The sequence below is a fragment of the Callorhinchus milii genome, unplaced genomic scaffold, assembly GCF_018977255.1.
Source record: "Callorhinchus milii isolate IMCB2004 unplaced genomic scaffold, IMCB_Cmil_1.0 Scaffold3, whole genome shotgun sequence".
Classification (NCBI taxonomy): Eukaryota; Metazoa; Chordata; class Chondrichthyes; order Chimaeriformes; family Callorhinchidae; genus Callorhinchus; species Callorhinchus milii.
The window spans coordinates 80,386,588-80,412,458 of NW_024704744.1; the positions used below are offsets into that span (position 1 = coordinate 80,386,588).

At 41.7% G+C, this 25,871-nt stretch overlaps 2 protein-coding genes across 4 annotated transcripts in view; both read right to left on the bottom strand.

Moving 5' to 3' along the window:
• Positions 1-219, bottom strand: part of tmx4 (thioredoxin-related transmembrane protein 4) — a 17,971-nt gene extending 17,752 nt beyond the window's left edge. The window contains exon 1 of the mRNA XM_042333150.1: positions 11-219. Within this exon, the coding sequence (XP_042189084.1) occupies positions 11-219 (209 nt within the window). The remainder of the gene's footprint in view (positions 1-10) is intronic.
• Positions 220-4,067: 3,848 nt separating this feature from the next.
• aftpha (aftiphilin a) overlaps positions 4,068-25,871 on the bottom strand; it is a 37,183-nt gene continuing 15,379 nt past the window's right edge. For 2 of the 3 annotated variants that reach the window (XM_042332930.1, XM_042332931.1), the window contains exons 3-10: positions 20,555-20,706; positions 19,913-20,039; positions 19,433-19,489; positions 18,995-19,126; positions 16,953-17,013; positions 15,097-15,180; positions 6,058-6,181; positions 4,068-5,236 (exon numbers count right to left, since the gene is read on the bottom strand). In XM_042332930.1, the coding sequence (XP_042188864.1) occupies positions 5,092-5,236; positions 6,058-6,181; positions 15,097-15,180; positions 16,953-17,013; positions 18,995-19,126; positions 19,433-19,489; positions 19,913-20,039; positions 20,555-20,706 (882 nt within the window). In that variant the 3' untranslated portion in view covers positions 4,068-5,091. The remainder of the gene's footprint in view (positions 5,237-6,057; positions 6,182-15,096; positions 15,181-16,952; positions 17,014-18,994; positions 19,127-19,432; positions 19,490-19,912; positions 20,040-20,554; positions 20,707-25,871) is intronic. The other variant, XM_042332932.1, reaches the window with a different exon arrangement.

Genomic DNA, 25,871 nt, shown 5'->3' on the forward strand with positions numbered 1-25,871 from the left:
GAATACTCACAATTGCACCATCCACTCTCCGCTCAGGATCACCGTCCAGTTGGCGTCTCCCACCTGCTGCACAGCGGCCTCCAGCCCCGGCCCCGGCCCCGCGGCCCCCAGCCCCGGCCCCGCGGCCCCCAGCCCCGGCCCCGCGGCCCCGAGCCCCGGCTCCCCGCGGCCTCCCGGCGCCAACAGCAGCCACACAGCCAGAGCCACAGCCACAGCCATGTCCCCAGTCAGAGGGTGAGAGGGAGAGTTAACGTGAGTGAAGGAGTGAGAGAGACAGAGACTGAAGATGAGACACACTGTGTGGGAGGAGACTGACTGGAGTTGTGAGAGTGAGGAGGAGGAGGAGTGAAGGGGGAGAGAAGGGGTGGAGAGTAGCGGGAGGGGTGTGGAGAGAAGGGGGAGGGAGAGAAGGGGGAGGAGGGGAGAGGTGGAAAGAAGGGGTGGGGGGGGGTGGAGAGAAGGCGTAGGGGGGGGTGGAGAGAAGGGGTGGGGGGGGAGTGGAGAGAAGGGGTGGGGGGGGTGGAGAGAAGGGTGGGGGGTGGAGAGAAGGGGTGGGGGGGGTGCAGAGAAGGGGCGGGGGGGTGCAGAGAAGGGGCGGGGGGGGGGTGGAGAGAAGGGGCGGGGGGGTGGAGAGAAGGGGCGGGGGGGTGGAGAGCAGTGGTGGGGAGGGTGGAGAGCAGTGGTGGGGGGGGGTGGAGAGCAGTGGTGGGGGGGGTGGAGAGCAGTGGTGGGGGGGTGGAGAGCAGTGGTGGGGGGGGGTGGAGAGCAGTGGTGGGGGGGGTGGAGAGCAGTGGTGGGGGGGTGGAGAGCAGTGGTGTGGGGGGGTGGGGAGCAGTGGTGGGGGGGGTGGAAAGCAGTGGTGGGGTGTTGGAGAGAAGCAGAGAAGGTGTGGGGGGGTGGAGAGCAGTGGTGGGGGGGGTGGAGAGCAGTGGTGGGGGGGGTGGGGAGCAGTGGTGGGGGGGTGGGGAGCAGTGGTGGGGGGGTGGGGAGCAGTGGTGGGGGGGTGGGGAGCAGTGGTGGGGGGGTGGGGAGCAGTGGTGGGGGGGTGGGTGGAGAGAAGGGGTGGGGGTGGGTGGAGAGGAGGGGTGGGGGGGGGGTGGAGAGGAGGGGTGGGGGGGGGTGGAGAGGAGGGGTGGGGGGGGGTGGAGAGGAGGGGTGGAGGGGGGTGGAGAGGAGGGGTGGAGAGGAGGGGTGGGGGGGGTGGAGAGGAGGGGTGGAGGGGGGTGGAGAGGAGAGGTGCGGGGGGGTGGAGAGGAGGGGTGCGGGGGGGTGGAGAGAAGGGGTGGGGGGGGTGGAGAGAAGGGGTGGGGGGGTGGAGAGGAGGGGTGGGGGGGTGGAGAGGAGGGGTGGGGGGGGTGAGAGGAGGGGGGGTGGAGAGGAGGGGTGCGGGGGGTGGAGAGAAGGGGTGGGGGGGGGTGGAGAGAAGGGGTGGGGGGGGGTGGAGAGAAGGGTGGGGGGGGTGGAGAGAAGGGGTGGGGGGGTGGAGAGAAGGGGTGGGGGGGGTGGAGAGAAGGGGTGGGGGGGGGGTGGAGAGAAGGGGTGGGGGGGTGGAGAGAAGGGGTGGGGGGGTGGAGAGAAGGGTGGGGGGGGGTGGAGAGAAGGGGTGGGGGGGGTGGAGAGAAGGGGTGGGGGGGGGGAGAGAAGGGGTGGGGGGGGTGGAGAGAGGGGGGGGGGGGGTGGAGAGAGGGTGGGGGGGTGGAGAGAAGGGGTGGGGGGGGGTGGAGAGAAGGGGTGGGGGGGGTGGAGAGAAGGGTGGGGGGGGGTGGAGAGAAGGGGTGGGGGGGGGGGGGGGGGGTGGAGAGAAGGGGTGGGGGGGTGGAGAGAAGGGGTGGGGGGGGTGGAGAGAAGGGGTGGGGGGGTGGAGAGAAGGGGTGGGGGGGGTGGAGAGAAGGGGTGGGGGGGGGGTGGTGGAGGAAGGGAAGTTTATTTGTTCATTGCTTTCAGAAAGACCAACTTGGATGAGATGGAACTTGGGGAACTGGTGTACATGGACAGTCGTGTGATCCTACAGTCAGTCGCTGAGACTTTGAACTTCAATTCATCTTTTTTTTATTCAATTCAACTTCAATTCATCTGCCTGGTGCCGTTCTACACATTCTGGGTTCGAAATAGGCAGCCGCTGAAGGGCAACAGAATATCCATGTACTTTTAATATACTACAAACGAATGGTTCCACCCACTCGAATAAAAGAAAAGTGTTGACAAAGAGAATGAAATAGGATTAGACTAAATATAGCTCCTTCGAGAAGTTGATAGACATGCAAAATAGCAACCAAGAGCACCTGTGCTGACATTTCTAATCATTTTGCTTCACCTGATGGGTGTTGAATTTTGCAGAAATATTCCAGAATAAAACCTTACTACAGCAGCACTTTGAGACTTCTCCACCAAGGCACTATATCAAATGCAAGGATTATTATTAACAATTTGCATTTATATAGCATCCTTCATGTGGGGTTACAAGTCAGAAAACTTTATCATTGAATATGCATTTATAGTTGGCAATTAGTGCATTTTTCTTCAATACCTTTACTGTTGAGGAGCAGGAACCCTGAACATTATAGAGGCTGTGAAGACTGAAGGGTAATAAAGAGGATGGTATAATAATTATAATCCTTGCATTTGATATAGCGCCTTCTCATATTTTTAACATGTCTCAAAGCGCTTAACAGGATATATATGGTTTTAATATGAAACTTTAATACAGCAGAATAGCTCAAAGCAATGAGTGCTTTGAAACAGTGAATGTAATACTTTCCTATCAGAAAGTTTGCACATTGGATTACAGAACAGATTGGGGATACCAGGCTAGTTGCTGTACCCTAAGCAATGAGAGAGGGATGAATGTTTCTGAGATCCTGCAATTCCTGCCTGGACGTACTTTGTTTGGCGGCCAAACAGTGGAGTGGAGGCCCCACAGGGCAAAGGACAGGGGAAAAAAAGTGACCGGTTAGAAGCAGATCGATTTTACCCCCATCCTTTCAGCAGTGTGAGGAGGCTAATTGTGGTGCAAACAACTACTTCCCTGGCAGTGGTAAGCTATTGGATCTGCAACCTTTGGTTGTTAATGCTGCAGTCGATGTTACACTTACCTAATTTCCGAGGACGTGTGAATCAGAACCCCTATCGAGCACACGACCACAAGGGGGCATCAGAATTGTGCTACATATCCAATCCTCATCCAGTAAAAGATTTGCGTGGCTTTAACTTATTCAAGTTGCAAAGTTAGTATTAGACTTGTACACTTTTAATAAGTCAGATGAGGTTTTTCTGTTCAAGTCTTCTTACAGAGAGAATTCCAGGTGTAAATCGGTCTTTCTTACAACCCCGATGACAACAACAAGATTGCATTTGTAGAGCGCTTTTCACGTCGGGAGGACGTCCCAAGGCGCTGGACAGTTGGGTCGGGACCCGAGCAGGGGGGAAATGGTCAGGGTGAGGGGATGACCTTAAGTTAATAACATGGAAGGCAAAATTTACTGCTAACAGAGCTTCAACAGGTAATACAATGGCCACAGAACATACATCACTGAAGGAAGGTTCACACAACAATGTCAACCAGCCTAGAATCTCCTCTCACCTTTCTCTAAAGGATGTGATAGATAAACTGTTATTCAATTGGTAAATGTTTGACAAAATTTTTAGGTGTTTATTCTTGGCATATTGGAATAATTTTAATATTTGCAAATAAATACCTTTTGGAAATATGTGGACAGATTGTAATTCATTTATAGGCAATACAATGAAAATAAAAAGCTGAACAAATATGAGTGAGAGACTAAGAGGATAATGGGAGGGGGGAGGGAGGGTACAAGTAAAAAGGTAAGTTGGAGCTGACAGCCAAAGAAACATGCCTGGAAAAGTATTGTTAATAGCTGACGAGCACATCAATGAAACTTAGTAGGGTACACATTTCCTAAACTTTGTATTCCACATGTCCCAGCTATCCAAATGCTGTGAATCATGCCATATGCTTAGTACTGATAAGCTAAGCAGTTACTAGGTACATGGGATATTTTTAAAAAGTTCACATTCATTCTTGTTGCGAAATAAAAAATGCACACAAAGTCCTTTCTTTTTTTTATTATTTCTGTATGCTAAAAGTAAATTTACATACTACAATCGCAAAAGAACCTGGGCATGCACATCAACCTTTTCAGGTTCTTCCATGTATCAGAGTATTTCCATAGGAATTTCACCAACATTTACAATCCATAGTTATTGTACACAGTCTGAACCAGAGCAATCTATGATTATGTCCACCTTATCTTTACACTGTGCAAAATCCTCAATAAACACGTAGGTATAGTGGTAAAACAAAGCAGAAATAATCAGTGAAATATCAGTTTCACCCTAAGGGTCTGTATAAGACATCTAACTATTGGTCCCTCATTCCCCAGGCTCAATGAAATACAGCATCTTTATTCACAAACGTGCTCAATTGATATATGCACAGTTATTTGATAGTGGCTTCCTAAATAAACTTTTCAACTCGCTGATGGCCTTAATGGTATTTGCCTTAATCCTGTTTTGAGCAGTTTCATATCGTTCTGTTGAAAAGTGACAAACAAAAAAACAGAACCAGGAAAGCCTGAAGCTGATGAGTATTTTTTTTTTTTTTTTTTTAAAGTGAATTTTCAAAAACGCCCAACAACAAAAAAATTCTTATTTGTATCAGAACAAAATTAACATGAAACAAAATCTGAAAATATTCACTAGAATTTTACAGTCAGTGTGGATCTGAATAGGATTAGTCCGGTTTTCAAATCTTCTATGGAGATCACTGCCAGAATAGCCTACAAAGAAATTTATACACCCCAGCACAGCAAGAGAAAGGGAAAGACAATCAATCTGCAAAAAATTTCACCCCATATTTACAGATTTGTTTTTTCCTAATATAAACATACTTCAATGGCTTTAGTATAAATAAATATACAACACTATTTTATTATCTGTACTAGATCTCTTCAGATCTGCTCACCACCAACAAATCATCTCAGTGTGTGATTAGTTTTTATACCGTTTTATTTTGAGAAAGCCAAAAAGAAAATTTATTTTAAATATTCATAAAATTAAGCAGTGATGCATCCATCAGTCTGCCTTTTCTTGCGATCTTACCAAAGGTGTTAATGTGGCTGGAAACATCAACACCTTGGCGTGCATGAACAACAGGTCGGGAAGGTTGGCTATCACCTTCGCGGCCTCCGTACTGAGGACTTCATCCTTTTTCGGCTTCCTATAAAGGGGAAAAAATGGAAAGATGAGAAAAAAGTCCTGACTTTCTACTTTTCAGCCCAAAGAGGTGGTTTACCGATTATAAGAACACACGAAAATGCTGAATAAGCAAGAGGTGGGAGAAATTTATCGGTGACGAAAGGGCCTTTTTTTGTGAAGATTTTTGTAATAAGAATTAATAATCGTTGCATTTAATATAGCGCCTTATCACATCATTGAGACGTCTCAAAACACTAAAGTGGATTGACTGTATATTTTGTAATAAGGGAGAGAAGCAGGATATTTTTTTAAAAATTTTGGGGTCAGCTGAGTATCTGGCACATGCAGAAACTCATCACAGTGACTTTTGGAAGAGCGTTCCAGAAGCCAGGGGATGTGGAGGCTTAAGGCCAGAGTCAAAATAGTGGAGCATAAGCTGGGATACATGGCTGGAAAAGATGGGTTGACATTAGGAACTCAGGTTGCAGAGTTCTGCATGGATTTATGATGATTGAAGCTAGGAGAGGCCTGGAGAAATCCATCTCTAGAGGCAATGAAGACACGGACAAAGCATTATTGTAGCAATTATGGTAAATTACGTGCAACAAGGTTGGTACAGTATCTGGCAAAACTTAATTGACTGAAGTACAGTATACTTTTAGCAAACCTAGCTTTAGAGTAGGAATTATGTTTTAAAATTCTATCAAGAGTTAAGTCACGTTACCTAGATAAAACACTGATGCATTTAATTTTTAATCAGAAGCCCAACACACGTCTGGGTGAAATCTCTTTGGCAGTTACCCGAGCCTAGAGTGTAAGATTTCAAGAGGTCAGGTTTCTCACCGAGTGGACGTGCTCGTTTTCTCTGCCGTTGACATGAGGCGAGCAAATGCATCAGTCATTCGATTGACTGTGCTGGAGCTTTCCAGCTTAGATGTCGTCAACTCATACAGTTCTGGGTCAACACCTAGAGAGATATACAAGAATCAAATCAGCTCGCAAACTCTTATTCAGCAACGATAAACCACATGGCGACAACTACACCAAACGTCCAAAGCTCTGATTTCTGTAAACATCTGAAATATTTATACAAACCCATGGAATAAAGGCCATGATCCAAATCCATCCTGAATGGATTGTAATATAACCTATCTGATGTTCCCTTTAGCATTATTCCCTTTAGCATTATTAGCATATTTTTAAAGTGGAAACATTTTGCTGTCGAGCAAGTGCAACAAATTCTCTGTGAAACTAAGATTACACTAAAACTTCCCATAAAACAAAACTCTCTCCCAGCTCCAGATTACAAACTAATTCTTCTTTGGAAACATTACCCTGGCACATGACAATTTTAACCTAAAACCCCAATCTTTTCTGCTTATTGTCAGGGATTAAGCATTTAACAAACATTTGAAATCCAGGAAGCTGGTGCTGCTCACCTTTTCCATATTCCTGCACTAGGAGTGAGAATGGCACAGGGAACAAGACTGAAACAGGGATCAGTTTTACAGCTATACACAAGAAAAACGGTAATCTTAAAATCAGTTTTTTTTAAAAATCGCCTTTGTGGCCTAAACTAAGCAAAGGTTGGAGGAACTGTTTTTTGTACAATAGTAAATTAGAAAACAGTAAAATGGTAAATAAATTGACTAATGAACTGTATAGAAAATTTTGATCTGGTGAATATAAAAGGAAGTGAGTTTACAGAGCAATTGAATAATTTCTCAAATAATCCCCAATTCCAGTTTTACCCTGCGGAGTGGGGGGTGCACTTTCTTACAGAAATGCGAAAGGGAAATTGATGGCACGTAAAATTGGACCGCCCTCATATACATCTTACTACTTGACTGAGGTGCTGAGCAGGTCAGCTTTCTTGCCTATCTTCACACTCAAGAGATTATAAACAATGACCAAACACAAAGTGAACAGTTTAAAAACAGTAATTGAGGCAGTTTGCAACCCAGTAATTCTGAAAAAAATACACTCAGCATACCTTTAGTTAGGGGAATATCATTAATGCAAAATAATAGGATATATTCTGCCATTTGCAAATATGACAAATGTCAATGAAATGAGGTTTGCTGTACGGAGACATTTTGCAATAATTTGCTACAGATTAAAAAGCGTTGATCGGAAACCTACACACCTGGAGTTCAAACATTTTAAAGAATTTGTGCCCTTTATATTATTCATCAAACCCCCAAATATTCCTGCTGTTATTTTTCCCCTAAGACTTTTAGTCCAGTTTCCAGACTTTGCAGATGCACAAATATTTCTTTCAATTATTAGTTTAATACCTTATGAAAAGATTATAATTGCAGATCTAAGCTCCTTGACCTCCCTGGGCTCTCCCTTAGACTCAACGAACCAGTGCACAACCTAGTTCAACCCCCAGTTCGACCCCCATCTGTCCTTCCTCCCCCACATCCGGTCCCTGACCAGGACTGCTTTCTTCCACCTACACCACATAGCACACCTCCGACCGTACCCCAAATGCAGCCGAAACCCTCGTGCGTTTGTCACCTCCCACCTGATTACTCCAATGCACTTCTCACTGGTCTCCCCAACTCCACCATTCACAAGAGCCAGCTCATTCAAAATTCTGCTGCCCACATATTGGACCAAACTCTGTACCCACATCTCACCAGTTTTGGCCAGACTCCATTGGCTCCCCATCACCGAACGGATCAACTTCAAGATCCTCACATTCATTTTCAAATCCCTTCACTCTCTGGCACCTCCCTACCTCTCCGACCTCCTCACTGAGCCAATCCACCACCCGGCGCCTCTGCTCGACTGGCACCAGTCTCCTGCTCACCTCTCGCACCATTCGCCCCACCATCGGAAGTCATGCTTTCAGCCATTACGCCCCAACACTCTACCTCAATCCCTCCACCTTGACCCCTCTCTCCTCTCTTTTAAGTCCCGCCTGAAAACTTTCCTGTTCAACCGTGCTTATGGGCACCTCCCCCTCCCCCCAGCTCAGAGTCAGGCTCTACCACCGTTAAGCACTCTAAGACCGTACCCTGTGTGGAGGGCGCTATATAAGTGCAAGTTGCTGTTGTTTTAATTGGGTTGCACTATGGTTTCAACTCAGCTGAAGCTATCGGTTTAAGGAAAAATGTTAATATACATTTTTTAAAAATCCAGTTTTACCACAAACACAAGTAGAAATGTGAGCACCAAGATATTGATCGTGAAAGCTGTGGATTTTTTTTTTAAAAAGCAATCAAACAGTTATCGGAAGAAAGTCATCACAAAATATTCTCTTATATAAAAAAGAACCAGCCCCAATTTTCAGCATACAGTATGTTTGGGCTTTTTTTTTAAAAAAAAATCTTTTGGCAAATCTCCAACATCTGCATGACATCAAGATCTGGTGTAACCGAATTGGAAAATAAACTGTCCTAGATTGAGCCCTTAGCTTGTGCTAAGTAAGCTTATTTTAGGCAGCGATGCATTCAAGACAAACATTCTCTTAGCATGGGCTTGCAGGTGGAAAACTAGTTAACATTTCTGCTCCTGATTTGTTTCCTACTCGTCTCCACTGCAAAGCATACATGATGCAGGTCAGGCGAGGACAGGGTCTGGTTCCTCAGCTGTGACACCCCCCATCCCACTTGCCAGATTCACATCTCACTAGTGGTCACTTGGGTCAGGAATCAGAGGGTTGCTGCTGGTTCACCAGGGTGGTCACTGCCTTCAGAATGATAACACATGAAAAACAGGATAGCAAGAAAAAATTGTTTCAGCTACTTTAGGGGCTGTTCCAGACAATTCACAAAATGTAAAACAAATTATGTGGCAATCTAATGCTTTCCTTTATAAATAAAACAGCTCAATGATTAAGTCACTTATGTGCAAGGTCACGATGGTTTAATATTTCTCTTCTCCCCTCCTCTACTCTCTTCATTAGTTGTTTCAGTGCAAAAGGGTTGGGAGCTATTCTGCTTAGAAAGCATAACAAGAACTCTGATCATCCCAGTACAACTGTGTCGCACTGCGTGTGTCAAAGCTTTGAGACGTTCTCTCAATCTGAAAGGTGCTATGTAAACGGTATGGTATATAGTATTGGTCATTAATACTAATTTATTTCCCAATTACATGGAAACTACTTAATAATAATAATAATCCTTGCATTTGATATTGCGCTTTTCACGTCGGGAGGACGTCCCAAAGCGCTTCACAGAACACACTGTAAAGTGAATTGACTGTATATTTGTGGGCGAACGGCAGCCAATTGCGCACAGCAATTTCCCACAAACAGTCGTAGATTGAAAATGACCAATTTATTATTGTTTTTGGAGGGATTATTATTAGGCGTGTGGAGTAAGGAAACTTGCCCAAGGTTTCGCCCTGACCTGCCTGGAATTGAACTCAGGTCTCTCGCTTGCAAAGCGAGTGCTCCAACCACTGAGCTACAGGACTCCGAAATTCAGTATGGGAAAATTCTGAGTGCCTATGGCACTCAAAGCACCAGATCTTGGTTTGCATCAAAGCAGCTTCTGTTGATATCTTAAAAGGAGAACACAGAAATAATGTGACTTTATGACTAAGTGCAGAGTGAAGCATAAAGCTGCTGTTTCAGCGCAAGGTCTCATCCAGGAGTCAATCATCCATCAGTAAAATGATTCAGACTTCACTAGGCTTCAGCATAAATGGATCATAATCTTGGGCTGCTGAGCACATCCATCCAAGCAGCTAAAGAGTTATTAGCTTTAGTTTAATGAAAGATGTGGAGTAGGATTTGCGATGAAGCAGAAATACTTTGGCAGATGGTGGTGGTGAGAAGAAAACAATAATCAGGAATCAAAAATGGCAGGGAAACTCATGCAGTGTCCAAATACTACAATACCCAACCATTAGCATGCTCAAGGTACAAGGAGCAAACTCGTATGTGTTCAAGGTAATCTCTCATCTTCCATGATTGTCACATGCGTAAACTTGAGAAAAATACACAAACCCAATTCTAATAGAATTAATTCCCTTCAAATATCTCATCCCTCTGATAAGGTAGAAGTTGTTTAACCAGGTTTGTCATCGGGGGTTGGGAAAGAAAGTCATAAAATCCAAGGTCAGGCAATAGAAGTTGAAGTACACAACTGTTCCACTAGATCATTTCTGGTTTGTCATCAAAGATGGTGGGGGGAAAGAAAAACAGCAGAAATAAAAGAGCAAGAAGGAAAGTCAATCAGAGCGGTGAATCCAGATTGTCATCCCTTTACCATTGTGGACATCAGGTGAGAATAGGATTGAATTTGCTTAACCTGTGCGCAAAGAACTTGCTATCCAGACTTACACATGAAGAATGGCCATTTGCCCAAGATCAATTCCAACATTTACAATGTTAGGTGTGCATAGGCGTTAGTCTAGCTCTGTTGGAAACACTCTTGCCTCTGAGTGGCAAGACTATGGGTTCAAATTTACATCAGGACTTTTGAACTCACAAGTCTGGGTTGACACTACCAATGCAATTCTGGGGGCATGCAGCATTGTTGAATGCTGTTCTGGTGGTTGTTAAAGAACCCTCTACACTATTTGAAAACTGAACGCAGTCTCTCCCGGTGTGCTCAACAATCCCCCAAATGAAATTGGTCATTCATTTCTTGGCTGTTTGTGCGACATTTATTTCTGTCTAAATTGGCTGCCTTGATCATCTACAAAATACAGTGACTACCCTTTAAAGTATATCCTGTGAACCAGATCGAGATGTCCTCCAGATGTGAAAGGTATAATATTAAACTAAGAACTATATTATAATGTTTAGCAACATAAAATTCCCTGTTAAATACTAATCATCGGAATCTCTGAAACGGCTTACTCCAAGGTTCTAAAAAGGCAAGTTGTATCATCATGAACCTTTTAATACTCAGTCAAAATAGAAAAAGATTATTGGGATCTTAAATGAGTTTGCAAACCAAAACTATTTGGAAGAGTTGTATTCCAGTGCTGCTCCAGACAGCAGCCTGTCTCCAGCAACAATAGAAGTGGAGTACTGCTTCCTGAGACAATTATCACTACCTACCAGGATAAGTTTTCATCCTGCCCAACAGCAAAGCAAGCAGCCAGACAACACACACCATGTTTTTTTTGACAACATAAATCTCACCTCAAGAGTGTCTAGTAATGGGGCTTTGTCTTGTATATTTATCTTGTCTTTGCATATTTCGCCCACAAATTAGTCAATCCACTTTACAATATATTCTGTGAAGTGATTTGAGACGTCTCAACGACATGATAAGGCACTATATTAAATGCAAGGATTATTAGTGGCCAGTATGGATCACCCAATAAAACAGAACAGAAAAATGCAATGTTTTGCAAGGCTTTCATTTTTAAAAAGAGATGGCCTGAATTTATTTTGCGATTAGTGGGGGAACGATTTTAGTAATACTTTACAGAAAAATGTAATTCAATCCAAAAGCACATGGAAAGACTGTAGCTCTGATACAGATACACTGACAACACATACAGCACTCCCAGAAATCAGTACATTAAAATAATCTAAAAAGCTAGATATGTTGTACATTGGTAATTTTATACTGGTGTTTGGACTGAGATACCTATTCTAAGATAAAACATGCTGAAGTATTCATAAGCATTCATGGACAATGGCTGCAGGCATTTTTGCTACCCACCCATCAATACCCAGTGAATTAAAAAGGCAAAATACAAGCAGCATGCAATCCATAACTAGTTCAATTAGTTAGATACAATTTGACATTAAAAGTATAGCAATGTTCATTAGGTACTTTCAGTTTTCCTGATGGCAAGGAGGGGCTGTTTTGAAGAGATATAATAATAATAATAATAATAATAATCCTTGCATTTGATATAGCGCTTTTCACGTCAGGAGGACGTCCCAAAGCGCTTCACAGAACACACTGTAAAGTGAATTGACTGTATATTTGTGGGCGAACGCGGCAGCCAATTGCGCACAGCAATGTCCCACAAACAGTCGTAGATTGAAAATGACCAATTTAATTATTGTTTTGGGTTTTTGGAGGGATTATTATTAGGCGTGTGGAGTAAGGAAACTTGCCCAAGGTTTCGCCCTGCCTGGAATTGAACTCAGGTCTCTCGCTTGCAAAGCGAGTGCTCTAACCACTGAGCTACAGGACTCCACAATATTAAGATTGGCACTGTGTGTCAGGAGGCTATTTGGCTAAATTTGCACTTGGGTGCAAACCCTGGACTTGGATATAAATGGTGTATTTGTATTGTAAATTACACAAGGGAAAAAAAATATTAGCTACGATAGAAAATTCCTGCAATACACATCCATAAAGGCACTCAATGACTTCACCCTCCCTCTGCTAACAATGCCGACTCAAACTCGCGTGTGGTTCCAGATGCGACAGGTCTAGAATCTCGACAAAATGGCCATTCGTCATGTGTACTCCTTTGCTGGTAGGGGTTCACTCAGGGATAGCATCACACCAAGGCTAATTCTATCCTCACCACCTGACTGAATTTCACTTCCCCACAACCTCAGGAATGATGATGAGTCCAACTGCTGAGATCAGCTAACTCCTCACAGAATGGGATTTAAACCAGCAATTCTGTGATTTGGATGGTCTAAGTCTTCATCTACTGGTGCATTTCCTTTCCCTTTAAATGGAAAGTAGAAAGAGTAGATCTTGGTCTGTTGGATTTCTTTACAAACTAATATTCCTTCCTCACCAACAGGATCTGGAATTTACTTTCATCATTTCATTCCACAACAGAACTTCTAAATATATTCAATACTCAAAAGACATGAAGATGCTTTTTTCTACTGGTTACCAAAATCACTAAAAGAAGAATTTCAGAGTTTGTAAGCCTACTTATTTGGAGAGGAGCTGAATTATGTTTTAAAAAATGTAAATTCAACTGTCAAATAATTAGTGTGTTTCTTAGTTTAGAAGCATTCTGACTGAATTTTGTTATAATATCATCTTGCTGTGGAAGAACTCATTGACCTCTTCCTCTCCCCCCCGTCCCCCCAACACAGATGTTTACAGAATATTATCACCACCACCAGAGCTGTAACAAAATTTGGAGGGTTTTTTCATTCTACAGGGCTTCGCGGCTCAAACTTCAAATTCAAATCCCCCACACCACACTGCATCTCAGTTCAAATCGGATAAACACTGCCTTAAACCCAGCATCTACAGGCCACAGGTTTACTCCCAACAATATTTCTCCCAGCCCATGACCATTTGTATTCAAAACCTCAATCTAATGCTTTGAATATTTACCATTCTGTGGCAATTAAGCAAATTCAAGGTTTATAAAACCCTACTTTGTCACAGCTCTAACAAAGTGATGATAAACCATTAATATATACACAAGCTGCCAAATTAAATGCTGCAAGCCAAGCACTGCACTATTTGACAAATGGAAGCTCCCGCACTACATCTAAAAACTACTACAAAGCCACCGATACATGGGGTTTAAAAGATAAAGGGAATCTGCATGCAAGCAGGACCATAACCAAACAAGCCTGTAAGCTGTGGCAAACAGAATGATGTGACACATGACTTCCCATGAAACTATTGTGTATTAGAACATTTAAAGTGCACGAGTAGAATAAAACAATTGGAGCTGTGCTATCAATTTTCTTGTTCCTGTGTCAAACAGAACTTTTTAAATATTTAGAATTCACTCAGCATCTCAACAGAGAGAAGGGGGCCACAAGAAACACTTGTTAAAATAATCAGATGAAACAACTACAAACACAATTTAATATTTTAAAAAAGCTTTCAGTCAGAGCCCTTTGATTACAGCATTAGCTTTTACCCCAAAATCTCTGACACACAGAATTATGTATATTTTAAGACATTATCATTCATTTTTTTTTCCCTTCGCATTATCCTGAATCATGGATAGCAAAAAGATATGGATTATAGAGGGGTTCTTTCACTGTTACTAAATTTCACCTGAGAGGTAAAGCTCAGGTCATGGAGCATGCTACTCCATTTAAAGGCTCTTCCAGGAACTAACTGGTCATGCAATCGAGGCGAATGAGCAGCAGTGTCTAGAGACTATATTTGGTACTGAGCCCAAACTCTTGAATTACCAAGGCACGCATCCCATTGAACATTCAGTAATGATCTTGCACGTATTTTGGTAGATGTATATGATGGCAGCAGAGATGGAGTGCTTTCTAAGCAGGTGGCCTTGTGCTCGGATCCTGTGGTTGCCGCTGAGCAAACCAGTTATCCACCATTAAAAGGTACCAGTTTTATCTTCATCCACTAAAAACTGCTCTGTTTCTAATCTTTGTCAAAGTGCAATCAACCCCAACTTTTTCACAAGCAAGCTGGCCATGGGGTACATGTCGTTACAGTGTAGTTAAGGGGGAAATGATTTAAAGTAAATCAACCTTAAAACTGAGATTTTCACAACCACCGTGCAAGCTTTTTTTAAAAAAAGAGAGTGAAGGTACTTAGCCATAAATTTGTAATGCCAACTCCAATCAGCTGTCAACCATCGTCTGTTGAACTCTACTAAATTACATCAGTGAAAGTGATGGACAGTTGTGTGAACCATTCAATAAATCTGCAAATCATGAAAGCTGAGGCATCCAACATAATTTTATCACTTTCACTAAGTCACTAAACTCACTGTTAACCCTGAAACACAATCAAATAATTTCTAATCCACGTATTTTGACGTGCACACACAGCTAGAGTTAAACATCTGGAAAGATGAAATAGATGGAATACAGCTACGGTTTCGATTCAAAAAAAAATCAGAAGCACTTTAAATCCCGTGTATACATAAAGAAAATTGGCAGAGTTCTCTCACACTGCTTCAAGTAATCAGGTTCATGGGAAGGGAGTCATGTGACCACATTTTTCAGACTATAACAGGCTGCAGGTAACATATTCTGCTGACCTGGGATAGTGGCACTGTTGCTAGAGCTAGTGTCGTCCATGGGCCCAAAGAAATCAAGGTTCAGAACAGTGGAACCTCCGTTAGCTTGGAATTCAGTGACCGTGTTGGTAGGTAGTCACACAGAGGGTAAGCCAAGGGAGGGGGGGTTGATGTGTGAGAAGGGGGTAAGACACAAACTTCAACATGCAGGTTATCATTACTACACATTATAAAGATTTGCATCCAGAAATAGTTTTAAGGATTTGTAAAGAAATATCTAAGTTAATTAACAAGTCAACTAGCTATACAGTCAACATTTACAGCACACGCATAATACAGAATCCTTAATTTTGTAATTAAATAGCAAGAGGGAAATGTACTTGTTGCAATGACATACTTGCCACTAAAAGATTTCTTTTAAGAAAGGAAGATTTCATACTTGAAAGACTGACAAACAAGGTACAAGCATAAAGAATCAATTGCAAAAATAAACAGGAAGATTTGATTGGAGTAGTTAATGAACACTGAACAATAAAGAGGCTCATCCAGGCTTTCCTTCTATCTACACAAGAAATTTGTGGGAAGGGGCTTACTGAACTGAATTATGTCATTAACCCTTGTAGTACTGAAAGACCATGAAATAAAATATTTTTCTCCTTAATTTTACTTTAATATTAATAATCCTTGCATTTGATATAGGGCCTTATCACGTCTTCTAGGCATCTCAAAGCACTTCACAGAAACATACTATAAAGTGAATTGACTGTAAACAGTATTGTAAATTCACGTGCTACAGATCTTCATATTTCTCAATTTTATAAACGATAGAAACTTATCATCAGTTCATATAGATGGTAGAACTATAAATTGCCTATAAGAGCGTTTTGAAACCTGTGAAGACTCAGTACTCAAAGGGTTAAAAGACCATGACTGATGTACTTATTTGTAGGCATTTTAGATTAATTTACTGAGTTGAGCATGCTTCACTATGTACACATCATATATATGCACAAAAAAACTCCATTTGCTTCTTTAAATGTAGAAAATATTGTATAGCCAATATGTCAAGTAACACATGCAACAGTTAAAGTAAATACCATTTTAGCAAACTGGTTAGCTAAATTCTTCCACTTGCGGAAGCAGATTTTACAAGTTTTTATTTCAATGGCTGTGCAAGTTTTTTTTAAAAAAATAAGAAAACAGGAAAAAACGAGTCCCAGGGAGAAGAGATAGACTGCTAATGATAATTTTAATACTGTATTTTGTTCATTCAGAAGAACATGTTAAGAAATATTAGAAATCGAAATTGAGCCCAATACAGATGTAATGGTTTATGCCTTACTGCAGAATGTAATTACTTTATGCCTTCCTGCAAAATGTATTGAAAATACATCACATTTCACAAAAATAGAAGTTATTTTAAAATACATACTGTGACTACCCACACTAAAAGTAGGCACCATGAGGAAATGTTTGCATCAAGACAACCTTTAAAATCCAAGGACATGGTTCGATAATTAATACATTTACAATTAAAAAAACACCACTAGTCATGTGCAATTTCATAATATTAGTGCAGTTAATAAAGGAAAAGTTAATAGATTAGCACACACCAGTCAGTATGGATTATAGAGGATACACGATTAGCTGTTCGATGCTCACCTACTCTCATTTACATTTGTGAAGCTGTGCTTTAAGCAAAAATCCTTTATGCAAGAGAAAGGAGCACAGGTCAGCAAAGCAATGTTGAAAGAAAGCCTGGATTTCCACAATGAGAGAAAGAAATGGAAAGAGAAATCAGCAGAGAGATGTCTGTCTGAACTTGGTAGGTTTCTTAACTCTAGCTCTGGTGCTAGAGGCTCTACGCAGTGACGTACCATCAAGAGGATTAGTAAGGCCACTGCTACTCCAGTCAAACTGGACAGGCGGGACGTGTTCCTAAGAGAAAAGAAAACATTACATTATGCTACACTGCGACTCCCAAGTGATTTTTATACTTGCGTTAATACCGACTGCTGGTGCAGAAATGTTTTAGTTACAAAATAAACATTAGAGATTTACTGCCCAATATGCCAACTGGAATTATCACTCTGACATACAGAAAAGGTAATCGAAATCTGTCCTCCAAAGCAGTCATGGAGAATAAAAATATAGCAATGACTATGGGTGCTTTGGGAGAAAAACATTTCAGAGCAGGAATGCATCAGAACACAGAGCACAACCCACCCTCACCCCGTGCTTTATATCCACAATATCTCTCCATTCCTCATAACATGGTGTGGGGGATGGGGGTGGGGGATGGGGGCGGGATGCAGGGAGGGGTGGAGGCGTGAGGGGCTGCGGATTAGCAGAGCACAGGTAGGAAGAAACAAGGCTACGGAGGGCCTTGAAGGCGAGGATTTTGAACTCTATCCTTTGGGGGAAGGGGAGCCGGTGGAGCCAGGTGAGGGTGGTGCTGATAAGGTCATGGAGTCTGGTGCGGGAAGAGGACGAGACTATAGCAAACCAAATCCTGCAAATTAGTTTACTGCACATCCTGTGAAGAGCTTTGAGACATCCTCCTGACATGAATAGCACTATATCAAATGTGACTTATTATTTAGTCAATGAGCATAGAGCTCTGCTAATCAATGGCAAACACTTTTTTCAACAATGTTTTCTAAATGTTATTACAGAGGTTAATGCCGTTAGCTCTTTAGAAGCATTAAAACCGGAAGGATGGACTATCCTTTTTTTTATTAAAAATGGGAAAATTAAAATCCTTTGAATATTGCTAGAGAGTAAACCTCATTTATATTACAGCCAATTTACACTGATTCTATTTAGAAACCAGGAAACGGTTTCAGAAGCTGGCTCCAAATTGAAGTGTTGTGAACTCAAAAGCAACTGTAAATGAATAGAGCACTAAAACCATAGAAGACAGCCATTCGGCCCATCATATTTTTGCTGGCTCCTTTTAGAGCAAACCTTTCATTCCTATTTACCTGCCCTTTCCCTGTAGTTTACACTATGTATCAATGGAATGGGTTGAGAAACTATTGGTTGGTGATTTAGAACGCATGAATTAGTATACATGGTTATTTGATGTTCAAGTCAGCCGGTCAAATTGAAAGACACACGAGTGCTCCTTATGGTTCACTGTGCAAATGCCTGGTTTGGCAGAGAGTCATACAGGTTCCAGGTTCAAATTCTGCTGAATTAGATTATCGTCATCTGGGCCATTTGCAGTAGCACATGCTAGGGAGGACAAAAAAATAACAGCTAGATCATTGCCGAATGACTCCTGCTGGGAAGCAAACTTGCATGGACATATATAGTGAGAATAGGAATGGTGTCATCTGTGATATTTTCATAGGCTCAAAGCCTACCAGCGCTTATCTGAATTTACCCAAGAACAGGAGATATACAGCAGATGGAACTTTTAATTTATGTCCAAAAATCAGCATATTTCAAATGTCAGTGCATTGTTCATTTTCATGTACTTACCTCTCCTTTCAAGTGGCATAAAAATGCAACTTAAATTATGAATCAGTCACTGAAATAAATGCTTTGTAGCATTAAAAACTACTGTACATATTAAAGTGCAGATTGTCTAAGCAGTTTCCTGTAGTTGACACACGAGAGTGGCTCCCCTATGGGAGGTTTCCAAGCACCACAAAAACTAGCAATATAATCTAGCAAACAGGAGATTTTTAAAAAAAAAACACATTTAAGAGTAACTGAGTGTGAATGTACTTCATAATTGAAATTACTTTTACCCCCACCTCCTCCGTGCTTCTACTTTCAAGTAGTGTATTTCCAAAGCCAACAGTGCTATTTCCAAAGTCAAAGTGTTAGGACACTCTTGTAGAGATACTTGAAAATGGATTTCAGTAGCATATAGTGAACCCTCATTGAGATTTTAAATCTTGGCATTTACCTGGGTTTGATCAGATGTGCAAGTACTCATCTCTGAGGATGAGGCACTCGCAGTCGGAGTTTGACCTATTGAAGCGATCTTTTCTGCTGCAGATATTGGTTTTAGGGGTTCTTTGGTGGGTTCCAACATACCCTGAAAAACACACAAAATAAAAGTACCTAGAACACAATAAAACTCAATCTGTTAACGATGAATGGGATAAAGCCCCCTCTAGCCATAGCCATCCGCCACCTATGCAGACAAACTATCTGGACATTAGAAAAGGTTCAATTTCCCTTTACTTGATATTTCAGGTGAAATATTTATGTACTTTTATGCATTTGCCACATTTGTATTTTTTCCTGTCAATTTTCAGGTGATTAAAATAACCATTTGCATAAAGTTGAAATATAATGGCTAAAATGAGTAATAGCAATTGTACTGCTATGTTTAACTTACCAGACCAGATGCGTATGCAGGAACTATGACGGGCTGCTTCTTCTGCCCTGTAAACAACTTCGGAAACAGAAATGGTCATTATAGTCTGGTTTGTCATTTTCTTTTTATGCACTAGTTAAAGTCTTCAGAAATAAGGGATCAAAATTCTTATCCCATTCAAGACAAAAACTAAAACCTAAAACAAAACAGTTTTGTGTTTAAACATGTTTTTTTTTAATGTTTAGCTAGTGCAACACTTTTTATTCTAGGTGATATGAGACAAGTTACCAAGAGACCAAAGTTTTTAAAAGAATTAAATTAAACTGATTTTCAATAAATTAATTGACAGCCTCAAGGCACAAATTACTCACAAACTGCTCAAATTACTGTTTCACTAAAAGGAACAAGAGGTTACAAGCAAGCCAAAATTCATATTTGGAATAAGATGTGTGCTCCACAATTAATTTAGATTCCCCTCCCCCCACTTCCTGTGCGACTTACTATATTTCTCGTATCAATTCCCAGGGAACAGAGAAGCTTTTTGTTGCTGTGGGAACCACCCCACTGGTACTTCAGGCCATGGGCATCGTTGACATCTTGTAGCTCGGTCCACACAGTCAGCAGCTCCCTGCAGAATCCACAAGACATCACAAGGCTAAGCAGCACAATGCATCACATGACTCAGCAGCTTAACCACCCCGGCTCTATTCATATTTTTTCCACAGTAGGACTCCCATCAGACTTAAATTAAATTACTTCATAAAGGAGATTTCGCCCACAAAATACAGTCAATCCACTTTACAATACATTCTGTGAAGCGCTTTGAGACTTCTGAATGATGTGATGAGACGCTATAACAAATGCAAGAATTTACATTTTATTATTTAAAAAAACATCAATTTTAACATAGAGTCTGTACTGATTTATTCAAAATGCTGTTATCCCCTAGTTTAGATCAAACAGATAGAGCATGCTCCGATTATCACACACTTATTATGAGTACTAAAATCACAATCCAAGCTGGGCCAATTCTGATTGAGCTCATCACAGTTAACAAGATTCATCGCTTACAATGCACTTACTTCCACCTGCCATCCATTCTCCTTTTAAAATAATTCCTCGGCTACACGTGTCCACACTTACCCATTAGCTCCCGTGGCCTGCTCTCCCTTCATCTTTCCATTAGCAGGCTCCAATAGCTGCCTCAGCGAGGAGATTTCTTCTTCTGCCTCAAGTACAGCCACTGGAGGAAAGCATGCTTGGAAAACTCGCTCTAGACGGTTTAGCAGAGATGCCTACATTAAACAGGCAACAGCAGAGGTTATTTTTAAACCCTTTACTTTGGAAGACATCAGAAAATACATCTGAACTATGACAGCATGGGTCTCTTCGCCATAGTTATGTTACCATCTCACCACATTTACTTTAACAACTTTTAGCAAAGAGAAGAGGGAGGGGAAAATATGAGACAAGGTAGTTATTGATGAACAAAGGCAACAGTTTCCATGATTATAAATTGAACGCCACCCCCTACACACCCAAATTTACAGTTGTACTAGAGAAAATAGCAAAATAGATATAAAAGGAAAACTGAATGCTGGAAATAGGTCAATCAACAGCTAAAAAGAGAAAATTAGATTTCAGTTTCAAGTAGGGCCCTTCATCAGAAAATCAGTGCAATTGTTCTGTGTGGAGCTTTGGTCAGTTAACCTGCTGCACTACAAATACCATTTCCGCTTGCTCCGTCTCACCATCAGCGGTGAGCTTTTAGTCACTTTTCCCCTACCAACCGGAACTCTCTTCTGACACTCCACCACTAACCTCTGGAACTCCCTCACGCGACCTCTCTGTCGTATACCTATGGTTACCTCAACGTAACCCATATTTGTCACCTCGCCATGGTAAAGTGTCCAAGACGTTATTCGATGTGAAGGACGCTATACAAATGCAAGTTTTTGTGCTTAAGGTAAACAAGTTTTTCAAACATAAAACTAACACTAAATGCAAGCTCAAAGAACAAACAGGCTACACATTCTGGTTTTGCAAGGTTTTTTTTATATGTATACCAACTTTGCTTCAACAACAACAAATTAAATTTGTGTAGCACCTTTCACATCAGGAGGACATTCCAAGGTGCTGAACAGTCAGGGATTTGGACTGTCAGGGAAGTTGGGATCGGGGAGGTGCGGAGGGTAGTGGTAGGAGAGGGCCGAATACGCGGTCAAAGAGGAAGGTCTTGAGATGTGCTTTGAAGGAGGCGAGGGAGGGAGTAAGACAAAGGGACTGTGATATGGAATTCCAAAGGGTGGGGGCAGAGAAGAAATATTGCATGAAGCATGGGGAGGTGGTAAGGAGAAGGGAAGTTGAGTAAACAGTCACATACAGTGGAATCCCCTTTAGCCGGACACATCGGGTCAGTTTTGACCATTTACCTGGCACCCGGTGATCGAGATTCTTACCTTTCTCTTCCCGCCGCCTCTCCTGCTCTATTGACATTCGCATTAGATGGGATGGGGACCAATTAGCGGCAGCTCTGGGAGGAGTCACTTCGGAACCGCCGCAAATCGGTCCCCTCCCCATCCACCAGATGCAGTCACTGCCCCCGCAGAGCCGCTTGTGAGTAGCCAGAGACCGCAGTCAATCGCAATTTGACTCCTCCCATCTCCATCCTGGAGCCGCTTGTGACTCAGAAGGCACGAGTGAGTACATTCAGCAGCGGCCAGCACGGCATTTTGCCCGGACCGGATTTTCATCCAAATTGAACAGGCAGATTTAAAACAGGTACGAACACAAATGAATTGGAGGCGGGTGTTTCATCCAATTTGGGGGTTAACCAGCGTCCGGTTAAAGTGGATTCCACTATGTATGCATCACTGTAACGCAAACAATTCTGGCTTTTGAAATTCATGTATTCAACACATTATAAAGTATAATGTCATTTTAGCTATATTCATTTCTGGAAATTGATGCAAATGTTTTTAATCCTGAACGCAAGAAGGTCAACACAAGAACACATGTTGCCAATAAGGAAAAATGAGTGGGAGATTATTTTATTATCCATTGCAGCGGAGAATAAAGAGACATAGGATGTCCGTCCCTCTCAGAGAAGTTCTTTTTGAAGTGTGACCACTATGAAGGCCAAACACCTATCCCAATGAAAGTAGGGCAAAATGGACAGAAAAACAAGGGAAGTTTAAGGGAGCATTGGCAAAGAGCAGGGAGTGGTTTGCCCATCCTCTCAGCTATAAAAGGTGGATGATCTGAGGAAAAGATCATCAGGGCAAAAATCAAGATTTACTTATTACCAATTTAAGAACATAAGAAATAGGAGCAGGAGTAGGCCATTCGGCCCATCACACCTACCCCACCATTTAATAAGATCATGGCTGATCTTCTCACCTAATTTCATTTACCTGTCCTATCCCCATATCTAATCCCTTTAGTTTTTAAAAATCTATCAATTTCAGTCTTGAATATGTTCAAGGACTGAGCATCCACAGCCTTCTGGGGTAGAGAATTCCATAAATTCACTACCCTCTGAGTGAAGAAATGTTTTTTCAACTCAGTTCTAAAGAGCTAACCTTTAATCCTGAGACTATGATCCCTAGTTATAGATTCTCCAACCAGGGGAAACAGTCTCACACTATCTACCCTGTCAAGACCCTTACAAATCTTATAGGTTTCTATAAGATCACCTCTAATTCTTCTATATTCTAGAGAATATAGCCCTAGTCTACTCAAACTCTCCTCGTAGGTCAAACCCCTCATCCCAGGAACCAGCCTAGTGAACCTACGTTGCAACCCCTCTAAGACGAGTGTATCCTTTCTTAGATAAGGAGACCAAAATTGCACACAATATTCCTATTGCAGTAAGACTTCCGTACTCTTGTACTCTAACCCCTTTGCAATATATGCTAACATGCTATTAGCCTTCCTAATTGCTTGTTGCACCTGCATACTGACTTTCTGTGATTGGTATACAAGGACACCCAAATCCCTCTGAACACTAACATTATCTAGTCTCTCCCCCTCTAGAAAATAATCTGTTTTTCTATTTTTTTCTACCTAGGTGAATAACTTCATGCTTCCCCACATTATACTCTATCTGCCGCCTTCTTATCCACTCACTTAACCTGTCTATATCCCTCGGCATCCTCCTTGTGTCCTCCTCACAGCTTACTTTCCCACCTAGCTTTGTATCGCCTGCGAATTTCGACACATTAACCTCTATTTCCTTATCTAAGTTATTGATGTAGACTGTAAACAGTTGAGGCCCAAGCACTGATCTTTGCGGCACTCCACTAGTTACAACCTGGCAATCTGAGAAGGACCTGTTTATCCCTACTCTATCTTTTCTGCCTGTTAATCATTCTTCGATCCATGCTAATATATTACCCTTGTAACAAGCTTTTATATGGCATCTTGTCAAATGCCTTCTGAAAATCTAAGTACACTATATCCACTGGTTACCCCCCTATCTAACCTGCTAGTTACCTCTTTAAAAAATTCTAAAAGATTTGTTAAACAAGGCTTCCCTTTTATAAAACCGTGTTGGTTCTGCCTAATCATATTATGACTTTCTAAGTGCCCCACGACGACGTCCCTAATTATAGACTGTAGAATTTTCCCTATCACCGATGTTAGGCTAATTGGTCTGTTGTTCCCCATTTTTTCTCTCCCACTTTCTTAAATAGCGGCGTTACGTTTGCGATCTTCCAATCAACAGGAACTGTTCCAGAATCCAGGGAATTCTGGAAGATCAAAAACAATGCATCCACTATTTCTGCAGCCACCTCTTTTAAAACCCTAGGATGCAGGCTATTTCTTCACAGGTATCCCAAAACAAAATCACAACGGTCTAAATATAAACGATAACATGAACAAATGATGTGCTACAACTGCACATTGTACATCTCTATGAACCAAGTAAAACCCCCAGTCTCTGGCCAGCAATTTTGCAAGAGTTATCCAGCTCTATGTGCTTGGACTCGTTCAAGTTTTTTTTATATATTACATATTGGTTCTTCTAACAAAGCAGAAATTATTGTATTAACTTATTTTGTTGGGATTCTACACCAAATATCTACTCCATAGGAACACAATTCTTCAGTTTCCACAGCTTAACATAAATTAATCTACTTACACCTACATTACTGATATATTTTACCATGGGAACACATTGCACCTCAATTTTTAAAAAAAAGTAAATCAATTATTTAAACCTCCCTTTGTAAATTAAAGCTCACAAATCTCAGAATGATTCGAGTCAGTTGTCTGATCAGTCTCCAATGCATCACTCAAACGTGTGAAGATTTTCAATGTGACTTTAATATGGTATGGTATCTAGAAGTATGCCACACCAGCCTGACAGAACTCTGATAATGTGCGATCTGTGAAAGCCGGTTTCTAAGGACATTCTCCTCGGATTCCTTAGTTAGGAATCCGTTTATAAATCGCCACACCTTTGCGTGAAGACAGACTGCTCTCACAAAGGTTACCTTTAAATGGCTTAAAATTGTAGATCAGTCATATTACTTCTTCACCTTGCCTCTTTATGCAGCTGTTGAGGTACTGCATGAAGTACATTTGGACAACTTCAATGCACCAAGAACGCAGTACAAAACAATTTAGTACAAAGGCAATCTCATGCATCAGAGATCAGGGAGGATTGTTTGGGTGAGAAATAGAAAATTTGGCGATGGATGAAAGCACATTGAGCAGATCAAAGTGAATGACCTTGGATCTGGCGATTCTTATCCAAGTATGTTCTAGTGAAAATTATTAAACACATCAGGACAACATCCTAAAGTACTTCATAAGATATACCACTAAAGTGAGAGAGAGTATATTCTGGGGGAAAACATGGCAGCCAATTTGGAGAAAGCAGTGTCCCACAAACAGCCATGAAGCAAATGACCAATTTTATCTGGGGACTGTTGGCCAGAAGGCCTCACACAATGAGTTATTTTCAAGTGTAGTGCGCAATAGTAAATTCATCCACTAGCCTGTGCCAGCAGCATCCCACAAAGACCAATGGGAGCAAAATACATCCCAAAATACATTGGTTATTTCCTGAGGGAAGAGCATTGGACAGGACATTAGAACTCTCTATTCTTTGAAATAGCATTCTGAAAATATCAGAACAAGCAAACAGACTATGACTTACAAGTGCCATCTGAACAGCTGCAAATCCACAATGCAGTACTCCTTCACTGAGTGTCATCCTACATAATGAGTTCATGCACTTCGATGGGAATTACACCCTACAATATTGTGACCCAAAGCAAGAGTGCTATTAACCAAATTTGCAGACGTAGATTTTTTTAAAGCGAAAAAACAGTAAATAACTCAAGAATAAATAGAGGTCGAAATGTCTTCCAAACAGGAAGGAATTCAACAGAAGCAACTGTGACATCAAACAGAAAGTAACACTATTTCCACTACTAATAATGCCTACATT